Here is a 21,902-nt window from a genome sequence, read left to right on the forward strand (position 1 = left end):
CCTAAGGCTAGATGCCCCAGCATGAAAGGCATGAGGAGTCTTTTCTCATAAACTTGAATTTAAAGCATTGAGTTGTTTGCATATATTTCAGGTTCTATGTCTTTATGCCTCCTACCGCCAGAGACCGGAACATCTATAAAGCCATGCGCTTTATTCTGCCATTTCGCATTCTCCATGAGACAAAAAATGGCAAGGCAACTGAAACAAAATCTTAATGTCAGAACTGAAACACAGTGAGAAGTAAACCATGGTCAACACGTGAACATGAGTTACCATGCGACTGCTTTTCGGTAGCATTTTACATTCACCAGCCTGAACATTCTCAGGGAGCCTTGGTAGAACCTCTATTATTACTGCCCCCCCCTTGCACTACAGTAGAGTTTAAAACTGTCTCACAGTAGTGTTTCTTCCACTGCTCTGCTCCACCACAAAGCTCTGAGAAACTACAGCTTCGTAAGTACAGCAACCAAACCCTACTGACAAGCTCCAGCAGTGTACAAGATGCAAAGCAAGTTACTGTATGTACACAGTAATGGTGCTGACAGCATCTGCACAGGGAAAAGTTTTCTCAATAATCACTTGGCAGACAAGATACATGGGCAAATGTTGAAGTTCTCACATTACTTTAAATATATAAAATTGTTCATGCAGTGCCAAAAATATGAGTTATGCTTTTTTATTACTAGTAGAACAAGAAAGTGTGATCGCTTATTTCAAAGATGGTATCGTCAGAGCAATATTCAAATCCCACTGGGATTTAATTTCTAATGAATATTTTTAAACACAGCCACATTAAAGAAATTACTTGAAAGAAAGCACCTGACACAGGTATGACATATCCAAAGTTTTCTTCAAAGCCCATTACCTGTATGAAGGACAAGAGGAAAGGAGAAGCATGCAGTGGGATCCAGGCTAAAAGAAAGGACTGTCTCTTAAGGCTATGTATGTGCTAAAAACTCCATCCGCACACACAAAAAAAAAAAAAGAGCATAGAAAAGCAATGGTGGGTGGTAGAATCCAAATAATATTTTCACCTGTCTCTTCACAAACTCATCACAGGAACCATTAGCCCATCAAAGGCTAACCTCCACAAGCCCAGATGAACTCAGAGGCACAACAGCAGGTAGGAGGAACCCAAATGATTGATTCAGAGGAAGGGACAGGCTGTTCAGGCTCCTCACAAGGCCATCCCCGCAAAGCCTCTGCCCTAGGGTCCAGATTGGACACCCACCCCGAGTCAACAGGATCAGCTCTCCAGAGCAGCTATCAGACTGAGGGGTGTTACTGTTTAGGGAAATATGGCACATTATGGGATGAAGGGGAAAAACATTTTGGGATTGTGTAAGACTTACTCTGTGATGGTTAAGGGATGAACCAAAGGCAGGGAAAAGGATGGATCTCAGTGATTTGGAGAGGAACAAGCATGGAAAAACAAGATAAGGGGACAAATGGGTCCAGTTGTATGCAAACAGTTTTCTAGTTGGTACGCCTATCTGGCCATATCTTGTACCCTACCAGCACAGTCAGTCCCACCTTACTAAATTCTACTTCCAGCTATTTTCCCGGGGTGAGACGCTCTACTTCGTGCGCACATGTGTGCACGGAGGCCCATGTGTCAGCAACAGGATCAGACCATGAGTGGACCACAGACCAACAACTGGAGAGACCAGAGTGAGTGAACTTAAATACTAGCAACTGGAGCAGGACCTCAGTTGTGCTCATGGTGCCAGCAACTAGAATGAGTGAGGGTGTTGAATGAATGATCACTGGCAGCTACCAAGCTAGCAAGAAGGTGAAGTGGCCTGAGAGCAGGGGAACATGTATCTCTAAGAGCAAGAGGACAGGAAGAGCTAGCTATGGGAGGGATAAGGCAAGTTCTGGGCAGCTGCCAGAGGGACCGTAGTTGGGTGTGACAGCAACTGGGAAATGTACCTGTGTCTGTGCACAAGGCTCTAAGAGGTGGCCACTGCTGGGGTTAGCTCCTAGAGGCATGAAGGTAATTCTGGCAAACTGATGGAGATTTTTGTCTGTGTGTGCAAGCCTATGTTTCTAAAGACAAGGCCACAAGGGGAGTTGCCTATCAGAGGGACCAGGGGAGCCCCAACAGCTGCCAAAGAGCTCTCTGTGTGTAGGTGCACATGCACAAACATGTCTCTCCATGAGTGAGGAGGTCTTCATCGGCAACTAGAATGAGCCCGCAGCTTCAGGGCCTCATGCGACCCAGGTGCCTGCCACAGGGAAGTCTGGGGTCTGGGAGCCAGCAACAAGGTACTGAGCTTGTGAGCCCACCTACTGGAGGGATTCACTCTGCATGTTTCCTACTAACGGATCTTCATCCTCATCAGCCAGAGTGCAACAGGATGACACCCATGGTGCTGTTTGTGTTGAGCTGTGTGGCCTACCATGCATATACATAAACTTTGCATGTGGTTGTGCAGGTGCCCACTGGGAAAACACAGCCTAGCTACTGGCTGGACCTGAGGAGCATGGAGCTACAGCAGCCTCAACTCACCTCTTTTAGGTTACAGGATTCATCTTCCCCCTTACATTTCCCTTCCCTCACATAACAAAGGATTTATTTTACCCAGTGGGGCTCACACATTCATAGCCACCTTTCCTGTAAGATCACATATTCTTAGCATAGGAACCATTTTTGCTCCTCAAAATACTAGTATCATTTAGGTTGGAAAAGACCCTTAAGATTATAGAGTCCAAATGGGCTTAAAGTCCACAAACCTGCCGTCAAGCATTGTATAATGATCTCCTTCACTGTTTGAAACTATTAACAGTATTCTAGACATTCTCAAAATATATAGAAAGCCAGAATACACAGTACTAAGGAAAGAGATAAAATGACAAGTCTAGATAAGCAGCATTCACCCCCTCAGAGCTGATTTCGGACTGACTGCAAATTGGGTATCAGAACTGGAATCACTGGAATAAAGAATAATACCTCAAAGAGCCAAAATGAAATAACCATCATAGGATGGATGGCAAAGTTTTATTTGATTCTTATTTCATAGGCTCTTCATTATTCCACGGAAATAAGAAAGTGATTTTACACACACACCATGGACCTGAAAATCAAAGTTATAAAGAGATCAACAATACAACCCTCCTGGCTCATCATACTTTCTGATCAGGTCCCTAGAAAATACACCTATTTGTGCTCTCATTTTGATCTTAGTGAACTCCTCCTTATACCATTCTCTCTAAGACAAGAGTGTCTATTGAACTTACACACTTGATAATGCAGGAATCAATGGATTAGTTATTACTAGGCTAATTGCTGGCTCAACAGCTTATCAAGACATCACCTCCTAACAGAGCTACTATGCCTGCAGCAATGAAAGGTATTACTTCCCTGCCATCCTGCCTCCCTCATCTTCTCCCATCCCTTTGATTAACACATCAAATCACTTACTGCTATATTAAGAAATTCCTCAAAAAAACAAAAAATCCAACACATGCACGTGTAACCACATTCCTGATCACTGAAAGAATTCCCTAGGCCTGCCAATGCTTCACTCCCGCCTTGATTCAATGCCTTTCTCAGGAACAGAGGACAGCCAGTCAGGTGACAACAGGACATCCATGGAAAAACCTAATGGCATCAGCTACTATTGATGGAACAAGACTTGCTAAGGGAATTCTTATAGGACTATCCATCTTTGAGGCTGTTAACAACTGGAAGTCATGTTTAACACAAAACTGACATATGCAGGATGCCTTGTCAGCCCATAAATTTGGCATCATTCTTAAAAACACATATACTCTATTTAAAAAGCAGTGTTTTAATTGCTTTATATCATTGAATTTTAACTAAATACAAAAAACAAATACTACAACAGATTCTCAATCATATTTTACTTCAGGTTATTGATGTAACTCTCAAAACTATCACGCTTACACTCAGTTTCCAGTTAACTGAACAATTTTGGTTGAAGGTGATTAACTAATTGCAGGCAATAACTCCTAGAATAATCCAAACAGGAGCAAAAATTTTCTGAGGAACACTACGAACACCTCTACTTTGCGACTGTTCTGGGAAAGAACAAATGAAGCTGAATTGACTGGCATGTCTGATCTTATTTACGATCACAGAGAGGAAGTGTGTAGGGAATAAGGAAAATGATTTAGCAGCAGAGGTTACCTACATCAAGGACAGAACATTACATCAACTGGGTCTTACCTTTCTTCTCCATATCCAGACTGAAGCCCTCAGAGCCAAAAAGGCAACGGAACAATAGGCACAATGCCAGAAAAAAAAAAAAGAGTAAATACTAGGAGGTTTTTGTAGAACAACTTCCAACAGTGTTTAATGAGACTTTTACTGAGATAATTTGGACTATGAATGTTGGTATCAATGCTACTTGACTAACAACAGCTGTTTATTGTATACAGATTAGATGTGTAAAATGAGACTAAAAATTTACTTTTGACTTTGCATATGAAGTGTTTCCTATTGCCCATATTTGGAGCAAGAGCTTGCGTGCAATATCTTGTAGGTCTCCAAAGTTAAAAGTTACTATGCACACTGCCCACATATCTAGCCAGGAGGATTTTAACTAAAAAAGGATGCTACCCATACTTAAAGTGGTGGACCTAATCCAATACCTCATCACTGGCTGAGCAACCTAAATTTTGTTAAATACACAAACACTATGAACATAAGCTGTATTTCTTTATAAAAACTGTTTCGACTGTTTTTACTGCAGTGACTGGACCCCAGCATTTAGAAAAAAATGCCAGCTGAACCAAATTAGCAGGTAGCAGATGGAAAAATTAGTTACGCAGGATATGAAAGTTATGAAAGTGAGCCTATCATAACCAACAGCAAAAGGAGTTTACAGCTGAAACATTATCTGAAGTAATGAAAAAATTCTTAGAAGAATTCACATTAAAAAAAGCTATCCTTTTTCAAGGTAAGCAGCAGCATAGTACACTGGCTTTGCCATGGAAGGTAGACTTCATGATATACTGAAAAAGAAACAAAGGACTATAAATTCCTTCCTCCACTGCAGGCTTTGATACCTTGACTTTTCCTTTCTTTTTCTGAAAGAGGGGCCTACCAGATTAGACATGACATGCATCAGTCTGGGCCCAAGCTAACATATTGACTCAACAGCTGCACCACACCATGTGGATTTGAGGTTTCTGGCGCGAGCTCTGTGATCCCTGCACTTCGGTTTAGCACAAAGAGCAGTGATGCCTGGAACACAAAGCATATAAATCAAGTCATGCAAAATCCTCTCACATTAAGGTTGAGGCCAACAGATTTGATGCCCTTCAAACAAGAATAAGAACCACTACTGTATCTCTTCATATTCCACTTCTCTAGCTCTACAAAGCACAATCTACACCATTTTCATAAGACAGAAATGGTAAAATACTATCCTCTGTTACCATCCCTAATCCTTGCCCAAAGCTCTGGGATGTTCCTAGACAAGAAGATTAACCTAAAGGCTCCAGATCAAAATGCTACAAAGTAACTATCTGCTTGGATCTTTGTTTTCTTTACCAGGTGAACAGCAAACCTTCCACCCAACACAAGCTTATGGAGTATGTATTACTTGAGGATGTTACTGCACTACAGGAAAATCTTTATTCTAAAAGAGTAGGCAACCCAGTATCAGAGAAAAGTCCTGACTACATGAAATGTGTTGTTCACCACAAATGAGGTATCACCACTTCTGATACCTCATTATGAGGAGACAGGATTACAAAATTTTTCTGGTTTAGCCTAAATGGTGTTACTAGAAGTACTGAACAGTCTTCTTTCTTCCCCTCCCCGCTCCCATTCTCATGAAGAAATACACACACACATATATATATATATATGGACCATCAAGGCACTGATGATGATGATCACTAGACACAATTTATTAGGAGAGTTCTGATATGAGAGTTCTGATATGAAATGCACAGGTAAGCAACCTTCATTTCATCTCTGAAAGCATCAAGACAGGAGTACTGCTTATATCTTTGCTCTTTCTCTAGGTGTCCTTCTCACTTATAGATTGTCCTTATAGATATGTAGGACAAAAAGTACTGTCACCCTCAATTTTCCAGTTCACATGTTTTTGACTGCCCACTATTCATATACTCAGTAAACACAATTTCATGTCTGGATTGTCTGCCCAAGCACTACAGCAGGGCTCAATCTCCCAGACATTTTGCCAGTCATTTTAGTCCCAGGAGCCTACAGCTCAATCATGAAAGCCTGCTGTAACGCCCTGATGTAGACATGACAAAGAATTAGTAGAACATTAACAACATAGGAAGGAGAACACAAAGTTGAACAAATCCTATGTCTTCACCTGAAATAATTATTATTTCGGGGGGGGGGGGGGGGGGGGGGGGGGGGCGGAGACACGGACAACACATGGCACAACAGACAGGAGAATACAGGTTGCAGCAGTATATTTCAGTATCTCTAGAAGTAAAAGCAAATCATTTTCCCTTACTTCACATAAGATCAAATAACTTATTTTCAAAGATTCTGAGTCAAAGACCTCCTAACATCTTTTTCCCCCTCGAAGTTCCAGAAGATTTAAAGAAAGTATATTCTTCCTTTGACAGACAAATTGCTCTACAAGATTAAGTTCCTACTATATGAGAAATTCTACTGGTAGCAGTAGAGTTTTTAGTAAGAGAAAGACTTGCATAAAACAAGATACACAGAAGAATCCCTTTCATTAGATGACTCCTTATTCCTAATATGCTCAATCTCCCTGAGATTATTTTACCCTTCTGGAGAGTAAATAATTTAACTAATGGCAGAAAATCAAAAGTTACAGAGTTTAGGCCTGCACACAGTCACGTATGGAATGCATAAAACATATTTCACTCTGAAACTTGTTTCTCTATATACTGGAAATTACAAAGCTTTTCTTACCTTTACAGAGTTGCTATCGAGATCAGTCAGAATAAATTTATGTTGTAAAGAATTCTAGTATACATTTCATTTTTGTCTATGTATGATTTTTTTAAAATAAAATTCTGTTAATGTGAAGGTTTTTTAATCTTTATGAGCCTTACAAAACATTTGTTGGGATGTAGAGCACTTGAGATAGAAAACAGGCTTGCTTCCTCAGTGATCTCGCAGGTAGATAATTTCTGATACCTACTTGCCACTCCTCCGTAGAATAAGATCCCTGTCTTCATAGTTTGGAAACAAACAAGCTAAAAGAAGCATGTGTTGACTGTGTAAAAACCAAGGTATTTCTAACCTAATGGGGATTTGTCACTAAAAGTAGGCAATTCATCAGCAACTCCAGAATAATTCAATACAATTCAGATATTGAAAAGCAGTCTGCATTGAACAGACTCTCAAAGTTTTGAGCAGACTCTTAAAATGTCGCTAACTTACCTAAATTTAAAAAAGTTCCAGATCACCATTCTACAACAACGTATTTGTAAGAAACAGAATGGAGTAATAAAAGATAAATATTTTATAAGACGTAATGCAGCAGAGAGCAAGTTAACATGCAAATGCTTGCCTGTGAAAAGAATGGCAATATACTATTCAACTGAAAACTACAAAAGCAAGTGATTTGAAACCTTCAATTTCTTAATCTTCCCTTACTACTGTTTTCCCCCATGTCACAAAAGGAATTTGGAGAAAATACTTTTGCCAGTTTTTGTGCTTGGTATGAAATATCAAAAACACCCTGCTCTAAGCCACGTTTAAGTTGCCTAGGACTCAGATACTTAGCATTATTAGCTGTTTCCCAGAATAAGACACAGAAAGATTAAACTAACAAAAAACTCAGAGGGATAAAAAGTGTCAGCTGGAAAGCATACCCTTGATCCAAGATGAAGTTGCAAGTGAACAAAACACCCACCTTTAAAAGCGTACAGCACTGCAACATTTGAGGGTTTTGGGGGTGTTTTTTCACTGTAAGCATTTTACTAAACAGCTGTCTTTCCTTTAAAAAAAAAAAATATATATATATATGGAAAACTTGGTACTACTTTGCAGGTGATGTTTCTTTAGTCTGTGAATGGGCCTTCAATATGCTGTGATAAATTTAAGGAGTGGGGAGGAAGACTGCTTACTACAGAGCTACCAGCCTCTTTATCTTTATTCCAACAACCACAATAAACCTGCTGAATTATACTAGCTACCATTACAAGTTCGACAAGTCCAAAATGCTAAGGAAAGGAAAAGAGCAGTAAGGCAGCAAGCTAGTCGCTTCAACAAGCAAAAAAACCACAGAGACAAACAAACAGCAAGATCTAGTGCATCCCAAATATAACCCTTATGTCACATGTCCAAAATTAAGTTCTGGTTACCAAAAAATACTTTTGCTTGGAGACAACTTTGAACATTTCCTCAGCTCTCAAAGATAAAGCACAAGTTTACAGAACCAAGGTTATACTATCAACCCAGGCTCATATTTCTTAATAACTATTTCTAGCCTATGAAACTCCACTAAATAAACAGCAACATGGTTTAGGTCAGCCTAGGAATGATAAGCAGTAGCAATATGCTCAACACTACTAACTTTGCACACATAATCAACAATAACCAGACCACTGGTTCCTAAGCTAGGAAACAGCAGTGTTTCTCAGCACAAGTGTGTTGAACATCGTCCAGCATAAAACTATTTACACTTAAACTCTCAGTTATGCACGGAAGTACTTCAGCAAGAACTATGTATAGCACTGAAGTTGTAATAGCCAATCTTTATATGCCTACAGAACATTACTTCCCTATGTAAAAATCAAAGACTTTGTAGAATGATCCACTTTGAGAAAAACTATTCTTATCTACAAAAAATTAGTGCAGACAATGAAATAGGTAACTTCAACAGGAAGAAAAACATCTGCTTTGTGAATCTGCAATTCAAGAGACAGATGAAGTTTGAGAAACAGTGTTAGCATGACACTGAACATACCTAACGTTGTTTGAAGCAAGCACTAATGAGTTTTACAAGCAACTATTAGTTTGTTAACAATGGTAGTTTAAACTAGCCATGCAGCCTAAGTAACTTACGTATTAAACGTGCAATCACAGATATCTTAATTATACCTCATGTAAACTGGCACAATTACCTGTGTCAAGCTCAATTAGCCGTGATCAGAGCTTACTACAAAGCCATCCACAGTCTTCTGCTATTTGCACTATGTTACAGACAATAAACAGTTTAGTGAGTTTGCCAATTAACTAAATTAACTTCACAATTAAGAGTTTCTTGTATCAATAAGGTTATTTCTATTGCGTTAGCAATAAGGTTATTAGCTTAGGAAAGCCAAAGCAAAACTTAAGTTGTCTTACCACGTCATCTGTCAGTGTCTTGATATTTAAGTGCTGTAAATCAAACAGGAAACCAGTCATGTCACAATTGTGCAGTAAAACACCAACAACCCCCCCCACAAAAGCAAGTGTCAGTTATAGTTACTGCTATTCAAAATAAGATGCAAATTAAACAGTATTGAATCATGGCACTTGAAATGAATTAATAATTTCTTGCCAAGTTGTACTTTGTTGGCTTACAGTGCACAAGTTATACAGGGAATACATTCTAGATTATTAAAAAAAAAAAAAATCTGTAATCTGATCCTTAGACAGAAAAATACCACAAGAATATAAACTAAGCACAGCTTGAAACAAGTTGTGTTTTATTATATTTTCATAGCTAAATATACCAGAACAGAAGACCTGCTCATAATTCAGCTACTAGAATTGTCTCTTCTCAGTCAAATGGTTGTGGGGACACCACCAAGGAATTGGTCCAGGGATTTTAAACTACACAGGAGAACATGGAGTTCCTCAACAGTTCAAAACCATCTGCCAAGCTGCAACACTCAAACAACTAAGACTGTTGACTACTCTCTAGCAATGCCTATGTGGGCAAGCAGAACATGAAGTTATGAGTGGATACTGACATAAGTTTGTATAGATTTTTTAGATGTTACTACAAATAAAAGATCACTTGCTGCTGTGTTAACAGTTCCTGAACCAACTCTTTTGCTCTGCACTGCACAATGACAAACACAGCAAGTGCTAGGATGCACAGCTCTTGTGCAAAACCGACGAGCAGCACTGACAAACACTGGCGACTGATGAGTCAGTGTTGCAGGGATCCCATTTATAGTTTTCATGAAGAAGCTGAGAACAGACTTGGCAGGGTAATGGGAAGAATGTGAAGTCGCATGCTTAGTGAGATAGACTAACTCTATTCATAGGCTCCCCTCTCTGCCTACTATGCAAATCTTTGCAGCAGCTACAGCAATTGTAAATGGCTATATTCAAATTAATCAGATTTGGAAACTCTTGCTTTGTCTTTACCAAGTCAACAGTACTTAGGCATCATTACTTAGGGAATCTTCTCTGATTCTTCTTTCAGAACTGAAGAACAACTTGTGTTGAGTCAAATATTATCCCATGATAGGTCTACTCTGAGTATTGTCAAGAAATTGGGGAAGAAGCATCTGCTGAATGGCTATGAAATTAAAAATAAAAAGCAAGTGAAGTGTAAGGAAACAATACTCAGTGACATAGTGTAATTTCTACCATCAATAACAAAAAAAAAAAATTGGAGCTAGGTCAGTACTGAATGTTTACAACAATCCCATTCCATATTCTAATAGATGAGGATTTCTAATAAGTGAAAATATTTCCATCCGCTCAGAAGACTAAGGATCTGTATCCCAGTCTTCCCACTGGTGTTCTCCTGCTGCAGAGACAGATCAGACTTCTGCCCCACACACTGCTATGGAGCTGGGCTTTATGACTTGTTCTTCCCATTCTGGTAAATAGCTACAAAGACAGCATGAGTGTTAATTTCTGTCATTTGCAAGAGCTTACGACTTCACATTTAGCAAGTTGTTGGTATAATACCTCTATCCTTAAGTGATCAAAACTGCAGGAAAAAACACTACCATATGGCACCAACACTGCAAGTTGGTGGCAAAGAAGATAAAAATTTATTCCTTTTTCATACACATGACTTAAATCACTAAGCCTTAAGAAACACACAGATACCATTGTGAAGGTCCTCTAATGTGGTAGGAGACTGAGTAATCTGCTTAGAATGAAAATCTTCTGCATTCTATGCACTGAGGTGCAAGTTCAAGATTCATGTCAAAATCATGTACATTCCACTAAACAGACATAGGAAGCACAACATTGGGTTCACTTCCACTTAGGAACAGATGTTGGATGTCCTGCAACTGCTCTGCACAAGACACCATCATCATCCATGGAATCAAGGCAATATTTTTCAGATTCAGGTGTTGTTCTTTCAAAAAGGCAGAAGTTAATGGGATAATTCAAGCCAGTGTTGTACTTTTCAATTAAGCTGTGAAATTCAGCAATGGAATATACTGTGGTAAAGGGTGAAAAGTTCCCCATTTTGTGTATCAGAACACCTCACTGACCCAGGTCATCTGACTAATCAATAAAAAAAGACTACCATGCAACCAATTAAAGAAACCATAGTCACATAAGAAACTTGATATACAGATATGAATCTCCTAATTCTTCAGCTTACTGGCTACCTACAGTACAGGAGTCTAAAAATACCAGACTAAGACTTCTTTCAGACAACGTTGTGGGGTCTGGTTCGAAAGTAACTGCTTCAAGGAAGTGAACCTATTTAACCAGCACTCATCTATCAATTCTGGTCACATATTTGGAGATTTTGTTATAAAGGAGGAGAAACCCCATGCAAACTACAACCTAATGTTCAGATATTTTAGCACTCTAATATTAAAGGGCTGAATGACTTGCAGTAAGACATCTCAGAAGACTCATTCTGTGAATTTCATGTTATAATACTTCTCAGTCAGAGGAGCTGATTAAAACATGAGAACCGATGTGATCCTTTTCCCCTCTCCCTCAATAAGTCCTTCTGTTCTGGCAAGGCTGTAAAAAAGTAAAACCAGGAGCCAACTTTCCTGGTCTTCTTTAGCATTCCAGGATACAGATGTGGAACATTACATGCAGCCTTAACAACAAAAAAAAAAAATATCTTACCACACTGGATCTTTTAATGGGCATTAAAATTAGAGGAGTATATCTTTATTCTTGCTGGGTCAAACAAGCAAAACAAATAATTTTCTAATAAGGGACAAAAATAACTAGACCACACTTAGGCAGATGCTGGAGTGCTTTACTAACACAGGAACATATTTCTATTTTCAGGCCTGGATATATGAGTTCACAGCAGTAAGACATATTCTGCTCAAGTGAACGGGTGGCCTTAAATATAGGCCTGCAAGCAAATAAATCTAGCTTAAGTAATATTCCTGTAATATTCAGTTATTGCTAAAAACATTATGTAAGCTTATAGAATACTGCTTTGCAATGGATGAAAATACTATTACGTTATTCTGTGCCTTCCATGAACTACTCCAGAATAATAAAATTATTGCTTTTGAGAACATAGGAGCTATGTACAAATATTCCTTTAGTCTGTTTATCATCTAGAAAGTAGATATGCAAAATTGAAAAGCAAATTGACAATATTTTAAGTACACTGACATCCTGTTTTCCAGTCGAAGAGATACAAAACCATGAAAAGATTAAGGAGTTCATTGGGATACTGCAGACATCCAGATTTATTGGTAGCACCTACAGCTGGAAAAGCAAAAACGTCACCACTGCCTAGTCTTCAGCTACGCAAACACATTTATAAACAGTTAACATTCTGAAGTTACATTTTCCAGGGTAACTTACTTTCTAGTCTGTGAGATGGAGGAAGAGGTCATTTTTTTTTGCAGTTGAGTAGAAGCAGTTTAGTGAAATCTAAGTCACAATTAAAAAGCAAGCAGTCTGACATAGAATTACCCCTTATTGAAGCTTATGTCCCTCAGGAATATGGGTAAATAACTGATTTCACTGACACAGGACATAGACATACATTCAGTGTATGGTACTGTGTTCTTAACAAGCTGCCAAAAGGTCTGATCTCAAAAACATCAAGGGTAGTGAGAGCCCTACACAGAAACGCAAGGGTACAGTACGACGCAACAGCTGAGGTACGCAACACATGCACAGCAACAAGAAGACAACTTACAGAACACAAAGAGCATTGTGTCTCGTGAGAAGGTCATATATGATGAAGCCATGTGTGATGCAACTTCTGCACCACTCAGCTAGGGAAAGTAAGCCAAATACTATTTGGGTTCATATGTATTCACAGTAAAAAACCTTACTGCCATACAGAAAAGGATGCTCTTACATTGAATATCCAAGCAGTAGGACATACTGAAAGTTGATCTGCAAGACAGATTTTAACGAGTCATTGTCTATGTAATTACCCCAGTCAACTGTGGGTAGAGACAGTGAAGTCAAGCAAAGGAATGAGATGTACCACTTAATAGGATCAACAGTACTAGCTTGATCAGTTGTGTCATTACATTTATTTCTCTATCTTTGCATATGCATATTCATAAACAAAATTCTTTCTAAATGTAGTACAAGCAGTCTAGGCAAACAGGACCAAAACTAAGGAGAATGCCATCTTTTCACGCAGGACTACTGTCACATGTCTTTACCATTTTTTCCACCAGCACTACAGCTCAGTGTGGCCTGGAAACGATGAATACCCTAGTACAATATATGCTGTAGTCCGTATCATCTAAAAATTTTTGCACTCTTCCAAAAGGGGCAGCATCTCTATTCTGCACAAATGCTCTGTTCACCGTAACATAAGCAGAGAGTGACATTGCTCATTTGACCTTCTGAATAAAAACACCATGTTTAAAAACAGTATGTTTGGTACTTGAACTGAGATCATGCCTGGCAGGGATGGACATTGTTTGTATGCCATCAGAGAGGGGGACAAAGTCTGATTTGTTGATCATAAATGGAATTAGAAGACAGACAAACACCCAGCCATACACCCCTGCCAATACGAGGAGTTTCAGGCATGCAAAGTAACAGGATCTCAGGCAGCTGAACAAGAATTTCAACATGGATGCCTTCCACCACACTGAAGTACTTCAATTTACAAAAATTAAAAATCCCACAGCCTGGTATCTAAATCCTTTTTGGATCTTCATTTTTGCCCTCCTTGCAGAAGAAAAAACACAAACAAAACCACATATAAGACACACACACACCCCAGACCACCACACATATGTATAGCTTTTCTGATACATTAAGAAGAGCTTAGAGCCTGCATGTAGCTATGAGAAAAGGAAAAAAAAGCAAGATGCAACAATTTGTAGAAGAACTGACTAACTGAAGCCCGAATGCTGGGGTAAACGAAGACTCAGGATGTACATATAAATACACAATCCCCTCTGTACCTTTTTAAATTAGGAAGTGATAAAGAATTCATCATACACTGCTCATTAATTCTATCACCAAAAAGATTCAACACTAGCTGTTTTCTCCCCAAAGGCTATTCTCCAGCAAAAACACAACCAGAAGACTAAAGCAGGGATTGCAAGGAAACCTATAGACTTAGATGTAAATCAGATGATTGCAGTGGATGCTATTACTTTAGGACCTCCTTTGTCACGATATTCCCTCAGTAACTTTGCTACCTCGGTCTACAAGTGCAGTTTAGAAACTGCTGTATAACCCCACAGCATTTCCTACTTTTAATTTCCAATATACTACTTCAGCATTTATTTAATGGCTTTATCACACACTCTCCCTCTGTTGCTTGGAAAGCAGTCTGAAAAGCAATCAGGGGCAAAATTATCTTAACAAGACAGTTTCTACAGTGATACTCTTTAGACATTGATGAGTTAAACTCAAAATTGGTGCTTACAGGTAAGATTATATAACAAAGTGCTAGAATGCAGCACTAAAATTTACTATCATAACCCACAGTGTTAATTCATGCCAACAAAAATAACAGCATGAGGAATTTACAATTTTACAAAGCTGCAATAAAGTGTTTTAGGTAACATCTGTTCAGCAATCATTTCTTTAAAAGACTAATTTAGATTCAAGGTCTTACACTGCAGCGCTACTGCAGCAATAATTCAGTCACTTCGTAATTAAAGATATTGACACAGATCGGTCTTACCTTTCTTCTCTATGCCAGAGAAATGGAAGTGCTTCTGCTCTTAACTACATCTTTCTTTGATTTACAGACACTGTTAAATGCAAGTGTTAATTTGCCTACTTTTAACAGATTGGTGCAAACAAGAAAGCCTTCCTGACTCATATAAATTTCATAAAGAACTTAATCAAAAACATAACCTGAAAGTCACTGAAGACACATCAATGCTATACTCAAATTAATAAGAACACCTCTAACTTAAGCTAGAAAATGAAGTTCATCTTTTGAGGACTAGCATCTACAAGATGTAGCCCCAGTGAAGCGTGTTTGGAAGTCACGTAATCTAGCACTCAGTTTTATGATTGCCAAACATTTCTAAGAAGGGGGGAAAAAACCAAAACAACAACAACAAGAAAAACACAGATCAAGGAGAGGAGGGAAGCAACTGCTTTGTTACCCCATCCCCTCAGCAGATTTCCAAAGCTTCCTGTTCAGTCGAATGTATACACAGGGAACAGGTATACTCTCCGCCATCCTTCAATTCATTTACTCTTCTTACAAAGCCCTAACCCTCAAGGGTGAATGTAAGAGTTTTCAGCAAGCTGAAGTACCACGGTACCATAGAACATCTTTTACCCTTTTAAGAGTCCCACTCATCCAAAACCTTGGACCTGCTGAACAAAGCCAAACTGGTACGTGCTTCAAAATTAACCATTGCTCCTTGAACAATTTTTTTAAACAATTCTGTAAACGAACAGAGAGAAATGAGAACTTGCAACTCATTTACTTCTTCTGAGAAGCTAGTTTACTCAGAAAGGCAGCGCTTCAAGACAACATTTGATTGGAATCAACCACTGTAACTGTCTAGCCAAAATACTCTTCCCCCCCCCCCAAATGAAGTGATTTTTAAAAAGGTAGATTTTCCTCCTGCTAAACACGAATTTATTTGGAAAGGAGAAAAGAGGAGGTACATGTTAACAATGTCAGCTTTGTCAACCAGCAATCCAATTTCACCTCGAGGTTTGTCAGGGAATCAAATTCTTTTTCAGATTAGCATATCTGCTGTGACAGATCAATATCTTGCATTGACTGGAAGGGTCCAGCCTGGAATTTATTTGCAAGCCTTTCGCACTGAGGAAAATTAGACTAATAGAAAATCTGGATGGCTTGAGTTCACTGAATCTAACAGCCAATTTCATCCACATTTGACAAACGTACAAGACATCATAAACATAATTCAGGTAGCATGAAGAAGTATGGCACTATAAGTACGCTGAACACAGAAAAGGCTACAGCCTTTAGCAAAGGCGTGAGAGAAGTTTTATGTATTCTGACACAAAACTAATTTAATGAATAAAAGTATTGAAGAGGTATTACGGGAAGAGTTAGATGTGAGCAAGTCAACACAGATATACCATTTTCCCCCCCAAAAAAACCAAACCAGTCTTGTAAGACAACATGAGGTAAACAGGAAGGAGAGTTTACCGATTTTAGTTTTCATAGCTGAGCGATAAATAATCTTATTGCAATACGTTAGGGCAGAAATTTATGAAGTGGTAGAAAGAAAAGCACATCTCATCGTATCCTTCCAACTGAACTACCCCAATCAAAGAACCAGGCTGACTGCACCACTATGTATGTTTCTTCATAAGAAATTATTAGCCAGGACAAACCAGGGTTAGAGACTACAGTTCAAAGGTTATAATAGCTACAGCAGCTGCTTAGGTTTTGAGACATGAAGCAGCCTGCTGATCTTCAAGAAGTATTAAATTCCGCAGATCACATTTGTGAACTACACCCCTCGCGACAGCTTACATGAAGACAGAGACACTAAACTCTACTCAAGAAATATTCACCTCTGACTCTTCTTAAGGTCACCCAGTGAGCTAATGGCATAGCTAGAACACAGTCCAGGTTTGGAGAACTATAATTCTTCAGCCCCCTATCAACACCCAGAATAGAACAGAAGACTCTTTCAGTTGGAAGGGACCTACAACGATCATCTAAGTCCAACTGCCTGACCAAGTTAAAGCATGTTATTAAGGGCATTGTCCAAATGCCTCTCAAACACTGACCGGCTTGGGGCATCGACCACCTCGCTAGGAACCCTGTTCCAGTGTTTGACCACCCTCTCAGTAAAGAAATGCTTCCTGATGTCCAGTCTGAACCTCCCCTGGTGCAGCTCTGAATCATTCCCCTGCATCCAGTTACTGGATACCAGGGAGAAGAGATCAGCACCTCCCTCTCCCCTTCCCCTCCCTCAGGAAGCCATGGAGAGCAATGAGGTCACCCCTCAGCCTCCTTTCCTCCAAACTACACAAACCCAGAGTCCTGGGCCACTCCTCACAGGACATGCCTTCCAGCCCTTTCACCAGCTTTGTTGACCTCCTCTGGATGCATCCGAGTACCTTTAACATCCTTCTGAAATTGTGTATCCCAGAACTGCACACAGTGCTCCAGGTGAGGCTGCAGCTATGCTAAATGCAGTCGGATAAAAACCTCTTTTGACGATTTTTAAAATGCTTTTGAAAGTTGCAGTTTAACAAGGCATTCTCATGAATTAAGGATATTGTCAGTCATCCCTGCTTAAAGAGTTGCAGAAACTGGGCAGGGGGAACAGGACAGGACAAAACAAACAAAAAAGAACCCACCCACATGATGATCGCATACCCTACAAAGCTAAGTCTGATACCCAAATTCAACTCCCTTTATTTTCTGTAGCTGGGTCAAAAATCAACACTGTGATCTCAGAAAACCAGTCAGCTGATGCCCACATCTGCACATGCTCAAAACCACTCTTGTCTAGCCTGGGAACTCTAGATGTGTAAATGAGCTTATTTGATACACCAAACAGAAGGCCTTCTTTCACTAAAAAGCCAATCTGACTTCATCTAAGAAAAAAATCCATGTCTTGTATCTCGTATCTGGCAGGGTTATACTCCCTATAAATTAGTGTATTTCTCTCTTAATACATGGTTAGGAATAAAAGTGACCACGATGGCAACACCCTATTTCTGTTTTAACAGATAGTTAGCAAAAAAAGTGGAAAGTGATTGCAATATCCTATTTGCATAAGAATTTAGCAGTTAAAGTATCAGCACGAAGTAAAACCTCTTAACTTAGTGCTCTTGTCAGTCTCAGAGACACACAAATCCATGTCTCCCACTCACCACAGGAATAATCCAGCCATCAAGTCACACACCAGTAACTCTACCAAATTTTTTAGACTGAGCAAAGTGTATAGGTTTTTACTCAGGGATCTCGTGCTAACGCATATGCAGCCATGTCACCTCCTTGACGAGAATGCATGCACCTCGAGTAGATAAATAGCCAATTGTGAAGACAAGCAAACAGTTCCCAGTCACACCATTTCATACGCATCCATTCTAACGTGCAAAAACAGGCACAAGATCTTGGTTCAAACAGCAATCTGCGCAGCCACACTATGCACAGGATTTCAGGAAACAGGAATGCCAGGAGCAAGTTGTGACCTTCCAGAACAGGTTTGGCCTCCCCACAGTTTGATATCGCTTATTGGCTGATGTCAACTAGCTGCATATGAAGTATGGTACACTTTTCTGAACCTGTGCTCAAGCGCCAGATGCTCAGCTACTGAACAGAGCACAAAGAAGCCTTAGAATTAAGAATTTACTGTATGTTATTATAGTAGCTGTTCTATAGGCGCATAACACAGGTCAGAGCAGGTGGGCTCAGAGCCAGATGAACAAAGGCTAACACACGCATTGCCTAAATATGAGCATGGTATGCATGTGCTCTGCATGTGGCAGATACAAGACCTGTAGAATATATGTTTGTCACAGCTTTAATACCTGTAAATCTCGTAACACCCAACCAAAAATTCGCTATTCCCGGGTGCTTTTTTTGTTAGAGTACATCTTATGGACATGTTATCTTGTGGAAAATTACTAGCCGTTTCAAGTTTCCCAATTTCTTGGCGTGCTAGCCAAAGTTATGTAAAAGCAGGGCTAAGGAGGAGAACTTCAGCGTGTCCCTTAAATTCAAAGACTCAGGTTTTCGTTACACAGTTTACGTGACTAAAATTAATAAACTAAAAAAAAAAACCAGTTCCAATAAAGGTAACGTCATTTAAGAGTTAAGGCCCGTTCTGTCCCCCTTACACCTACAGCTGTCAAACAGCAAGGGAGAACATAAAGCTTTACGATGAAGAGGAGAGACCTAAAAACGTGCTGCAAAATAAAGCCAGGCTCTGTGAGGCAGGCCGGGAAGCAGCGAACAGGAGCGGCCGGGCTCGCACCTGGAAGCCCAGCTGAAGCCTCCAGCTCCTGTCGGCCCCAGGCCCGTGACCGCCCCGGGGCGGGGGCCCCTCGGCACACACCGGGCGGCGAGGCGCCCCGCTGGGTTGGGCAGGGCCGCCGGCAGGCCCACGCCCCAGGCCGGGCCCAGCGGCGGCGGGGACACGGGAGACGGGGTGGAGCGGAGGTCGGCTTGGGACCGACTCGTACTTACGAATTTGGGCTTCCTGCCGTCCGCCGCCACCTCCGGGCCGCCGGCCCCCGGCGGGCCCTTCCGACGGAGCCCCTTGTTCTCCCGCCCGCCGCGACCCGGCGGCGAGGACGGGGCGCAGTGGCGCGGCCGCCGCGGCTCCATGGCCGCGCCCGGGAGAGACGAGGAGGCGAAAGGAGGGGAGGTGGGGGTAGGCCTCTGCCCGCGATCGGGCCCAGGCCCGGCGGCCCTGGCCGAGCTGAGCGCCGGCGATTAGCGCGGCTTAGCTGAGCTCGGCCGGGCCGGGCAGGGCGAGATGCCGCGGGGGGAGGAGGGTGGCTCAGGGCTAAAGCCGCCGCCTCAGCGCAGGACAGGACTTAGCGAGGAGGCTCTAATCCCGGCTGCGGCACCGGGAGGGGCAGGGGAGCGCGCTGCCCCAACGGCCGCTCCCCGGCGCCTGTCACAGCCCGGGAATGTCCCGCCGTCCGAATCCTCCCGCCAATGCCCGGTCCCGCCCCCAGCCTCCCCGTTCTAGCCAATCCGCGCCGGCAGGTTGGAAACGTCGTTTCCCAGTTGGTCTGGCTGCCTGCCAATCTCCGGTGAACCAGCCGTTCCCCGCTGAGGCGCCGGCGAGGAGCCCCCCGGTGACCGCACCTGTTTGCTGGCGCTTCCCCCCACGCTGCCCCCCCATCCCCCCGCACTACATGTCCCAGAGCGCAGCGCGGCCATAGTCCCCAGGGGCCGGGGCGGGGAGGGAGGGAGGTCCCCGGGGATCAGTCCGGGAATGGGGGCGGTCTGAGTGCGGGTTGTGGCGTACATGAGTTTTCTTCAGGGTTTGGGGCGTCCGGTTCCCCGGGAGGGAGGAACTGGGGACCCAATGGGGTTTTACGGTGCCACGTAACCGCGGCGGCCCCAGTCCGCCCAAAGAGGGCGGTGCCCCTGCCGGCGAGCGGCGGGTGCGCGGCCAAATTAACCTCCCTTGGGCAGGGGAGCATCCGTTCCCCCGGCAGAGAGAGTGAGGGGTATTCCCCACACCCCCAGCTCTGCGGAGGTGGAAGGGCTCTCTGAAAGTACTGACAGAAAATGGGGTTAATCCCCGTGTTCTGAGGTACAGTCCTCTCCCTCGTAGGGGCTGTGATATACCTTTACCACCTCGAGAAGGTTTTATTTCGTTGCTTCTCAGGTCCTGCCTTTTCTTCTCAAGGATCTGGTCACCCGCAGCCGGAGGGCGGGACGGGCCCCTCACCGGTGTGGCCAAGGATGCAGGTTTCCAAAATCTGGTTTTGCTAAAAATTTCCAATGTAAAGCCATGGGTTGAGAGGTGAAAACAGATTCATCTATTTTTGTACAACTTTTTAATATAGTTAGAGCCATGATTTTTTTATATCTAAATACACATTTTTACATGTTTTATACATATTTAATCTATTTATAATATATATATTTACACCAGTTTGCTGGGACAGGGTTAAGAAAGCAGAATAACACAGGAGTGACACAGGCGCTATTCAAAACAATGGCAGTATTTCTTCTGACTTCTTTAGGCCAGGATTTTTTTTTGTGACCACCAGAGGCTTTGTGGAGGAGTTAACTGTCCTAGCAAGGCCAAAAGAACAGGTGTACCTACATTCAGTATTTGTTTAATGCAATCTGTTGGTTTTGTCACAGAAAGACCTCCAAGACTGCGGTTTATGGGGGAATACACAAGTAAATAGAGATTTCATTACTCTGTAGACTAGCCAATTGTATATGCTTTAGAAAGTAATCGAATTCTCATTACTACAATCAATGCCTTGCATTTATCTTTACCTTAAATTAACAGTGGTTAGAATAATGATGCAAACTGGTCTTACGCAGGGGAAAATGTATTATCAAATCTCAGTGTTAGGTATCATTAAGAAAAAACAGGATAACACTCAGCATTCATAAGATAGAGTATTTTCTAAAACAGGACAAGTTTCCTTTTTTTCTGTCATTCAGTAAGAAAGATGCTCAGGTTTCCATATTATTTTTATCATTTTGTGTTGTCTTGAATGCAGTGAAAATAAAGTGCTCCCTCCAATGACTGCATTCACTTTTTCCACATAATTTGACGAGCATTCATTCCAGTGCAGTGACATAGAAAGAATAAAGATCTCAGTCCTTCAGCATGACTTGCACAAGCAGTCACCTACAGAATGTAATGACTGCCGCTACATGGAGCTCTGGTGAAATATAACAGAACTCAGCCCCAAACTGTACCTTTGCAGGGCTTGGATTTAACACTAGGGAGCTGTGGGTCTCTGTAGGGTAGGTGCTAGAATTATTTATATACGTTAAACAGTTTGTCCTTTGGCACATTTCTGTAGATGTTTTGTAAATTTATATTGGAATTCTTTGTGGAGAGTATAATTAGCACAACACTGTTTAATGTCATGGTTAATGATTTCCTGGAACATTTGATTAGAAAATTAATCAGCGTATGTA

The 21,902-nt window shown here is 41.4% G+C and overlaps 1 protein-coding gene across 2 annotated transcripts in view; it reads right to left on the reverse strand.

Annotated features, from left to right (window-relative positions):
* DIAPH3 (diaphanous related formin 3) overlaps positions 1 to 19,724 on the reverse strand; it is a 242,258-nt gene extending 222,534 nt beyond the window's left edge. Inside the window, exons 1-2 of one of the 2 annotated variants that reach the window (XM_075088048.1) lie at positions 19,461 to 19,724; positions 9,284 to 9,316 (exon numbers count right to left, since the gene is read on the reverse strand). In XM_075088048.1, coding sequence (XP_074944149.1) covers positions 9,284 to 9,316; positions 19,461 to 19,601 — 174 coding nt within the window. In that variant the 5' untranslated portion in view covers positions 19,602 to 19,724. The remainder of the gene's footprint in view (positions 1 to 9,283; positions 9,317 to 19,460) is intronic. The other variant, XM_075088040.1, reaches the window with a different exon arrangement.
* Between the last annotated feature and the right edge of the window lie 2,178 nt (positions 19,725 to 21,902).

This window comes from Phalacrocorax aristotelis, chromosome 1 (assembly GCF_949628215.1).
Source record: "Phalacrocorax aristotelis chromosome 1, bGulAri2.1, whole genome shotgun sequence".
In the NCBI taxonomy this organism is placed as follows: Eukaryota; Metazoa; Chordata; class Aves; order Suliformes; family Phalacrocoracidae; genus Phalacrocorax; species Phalacrocorax aristotelis.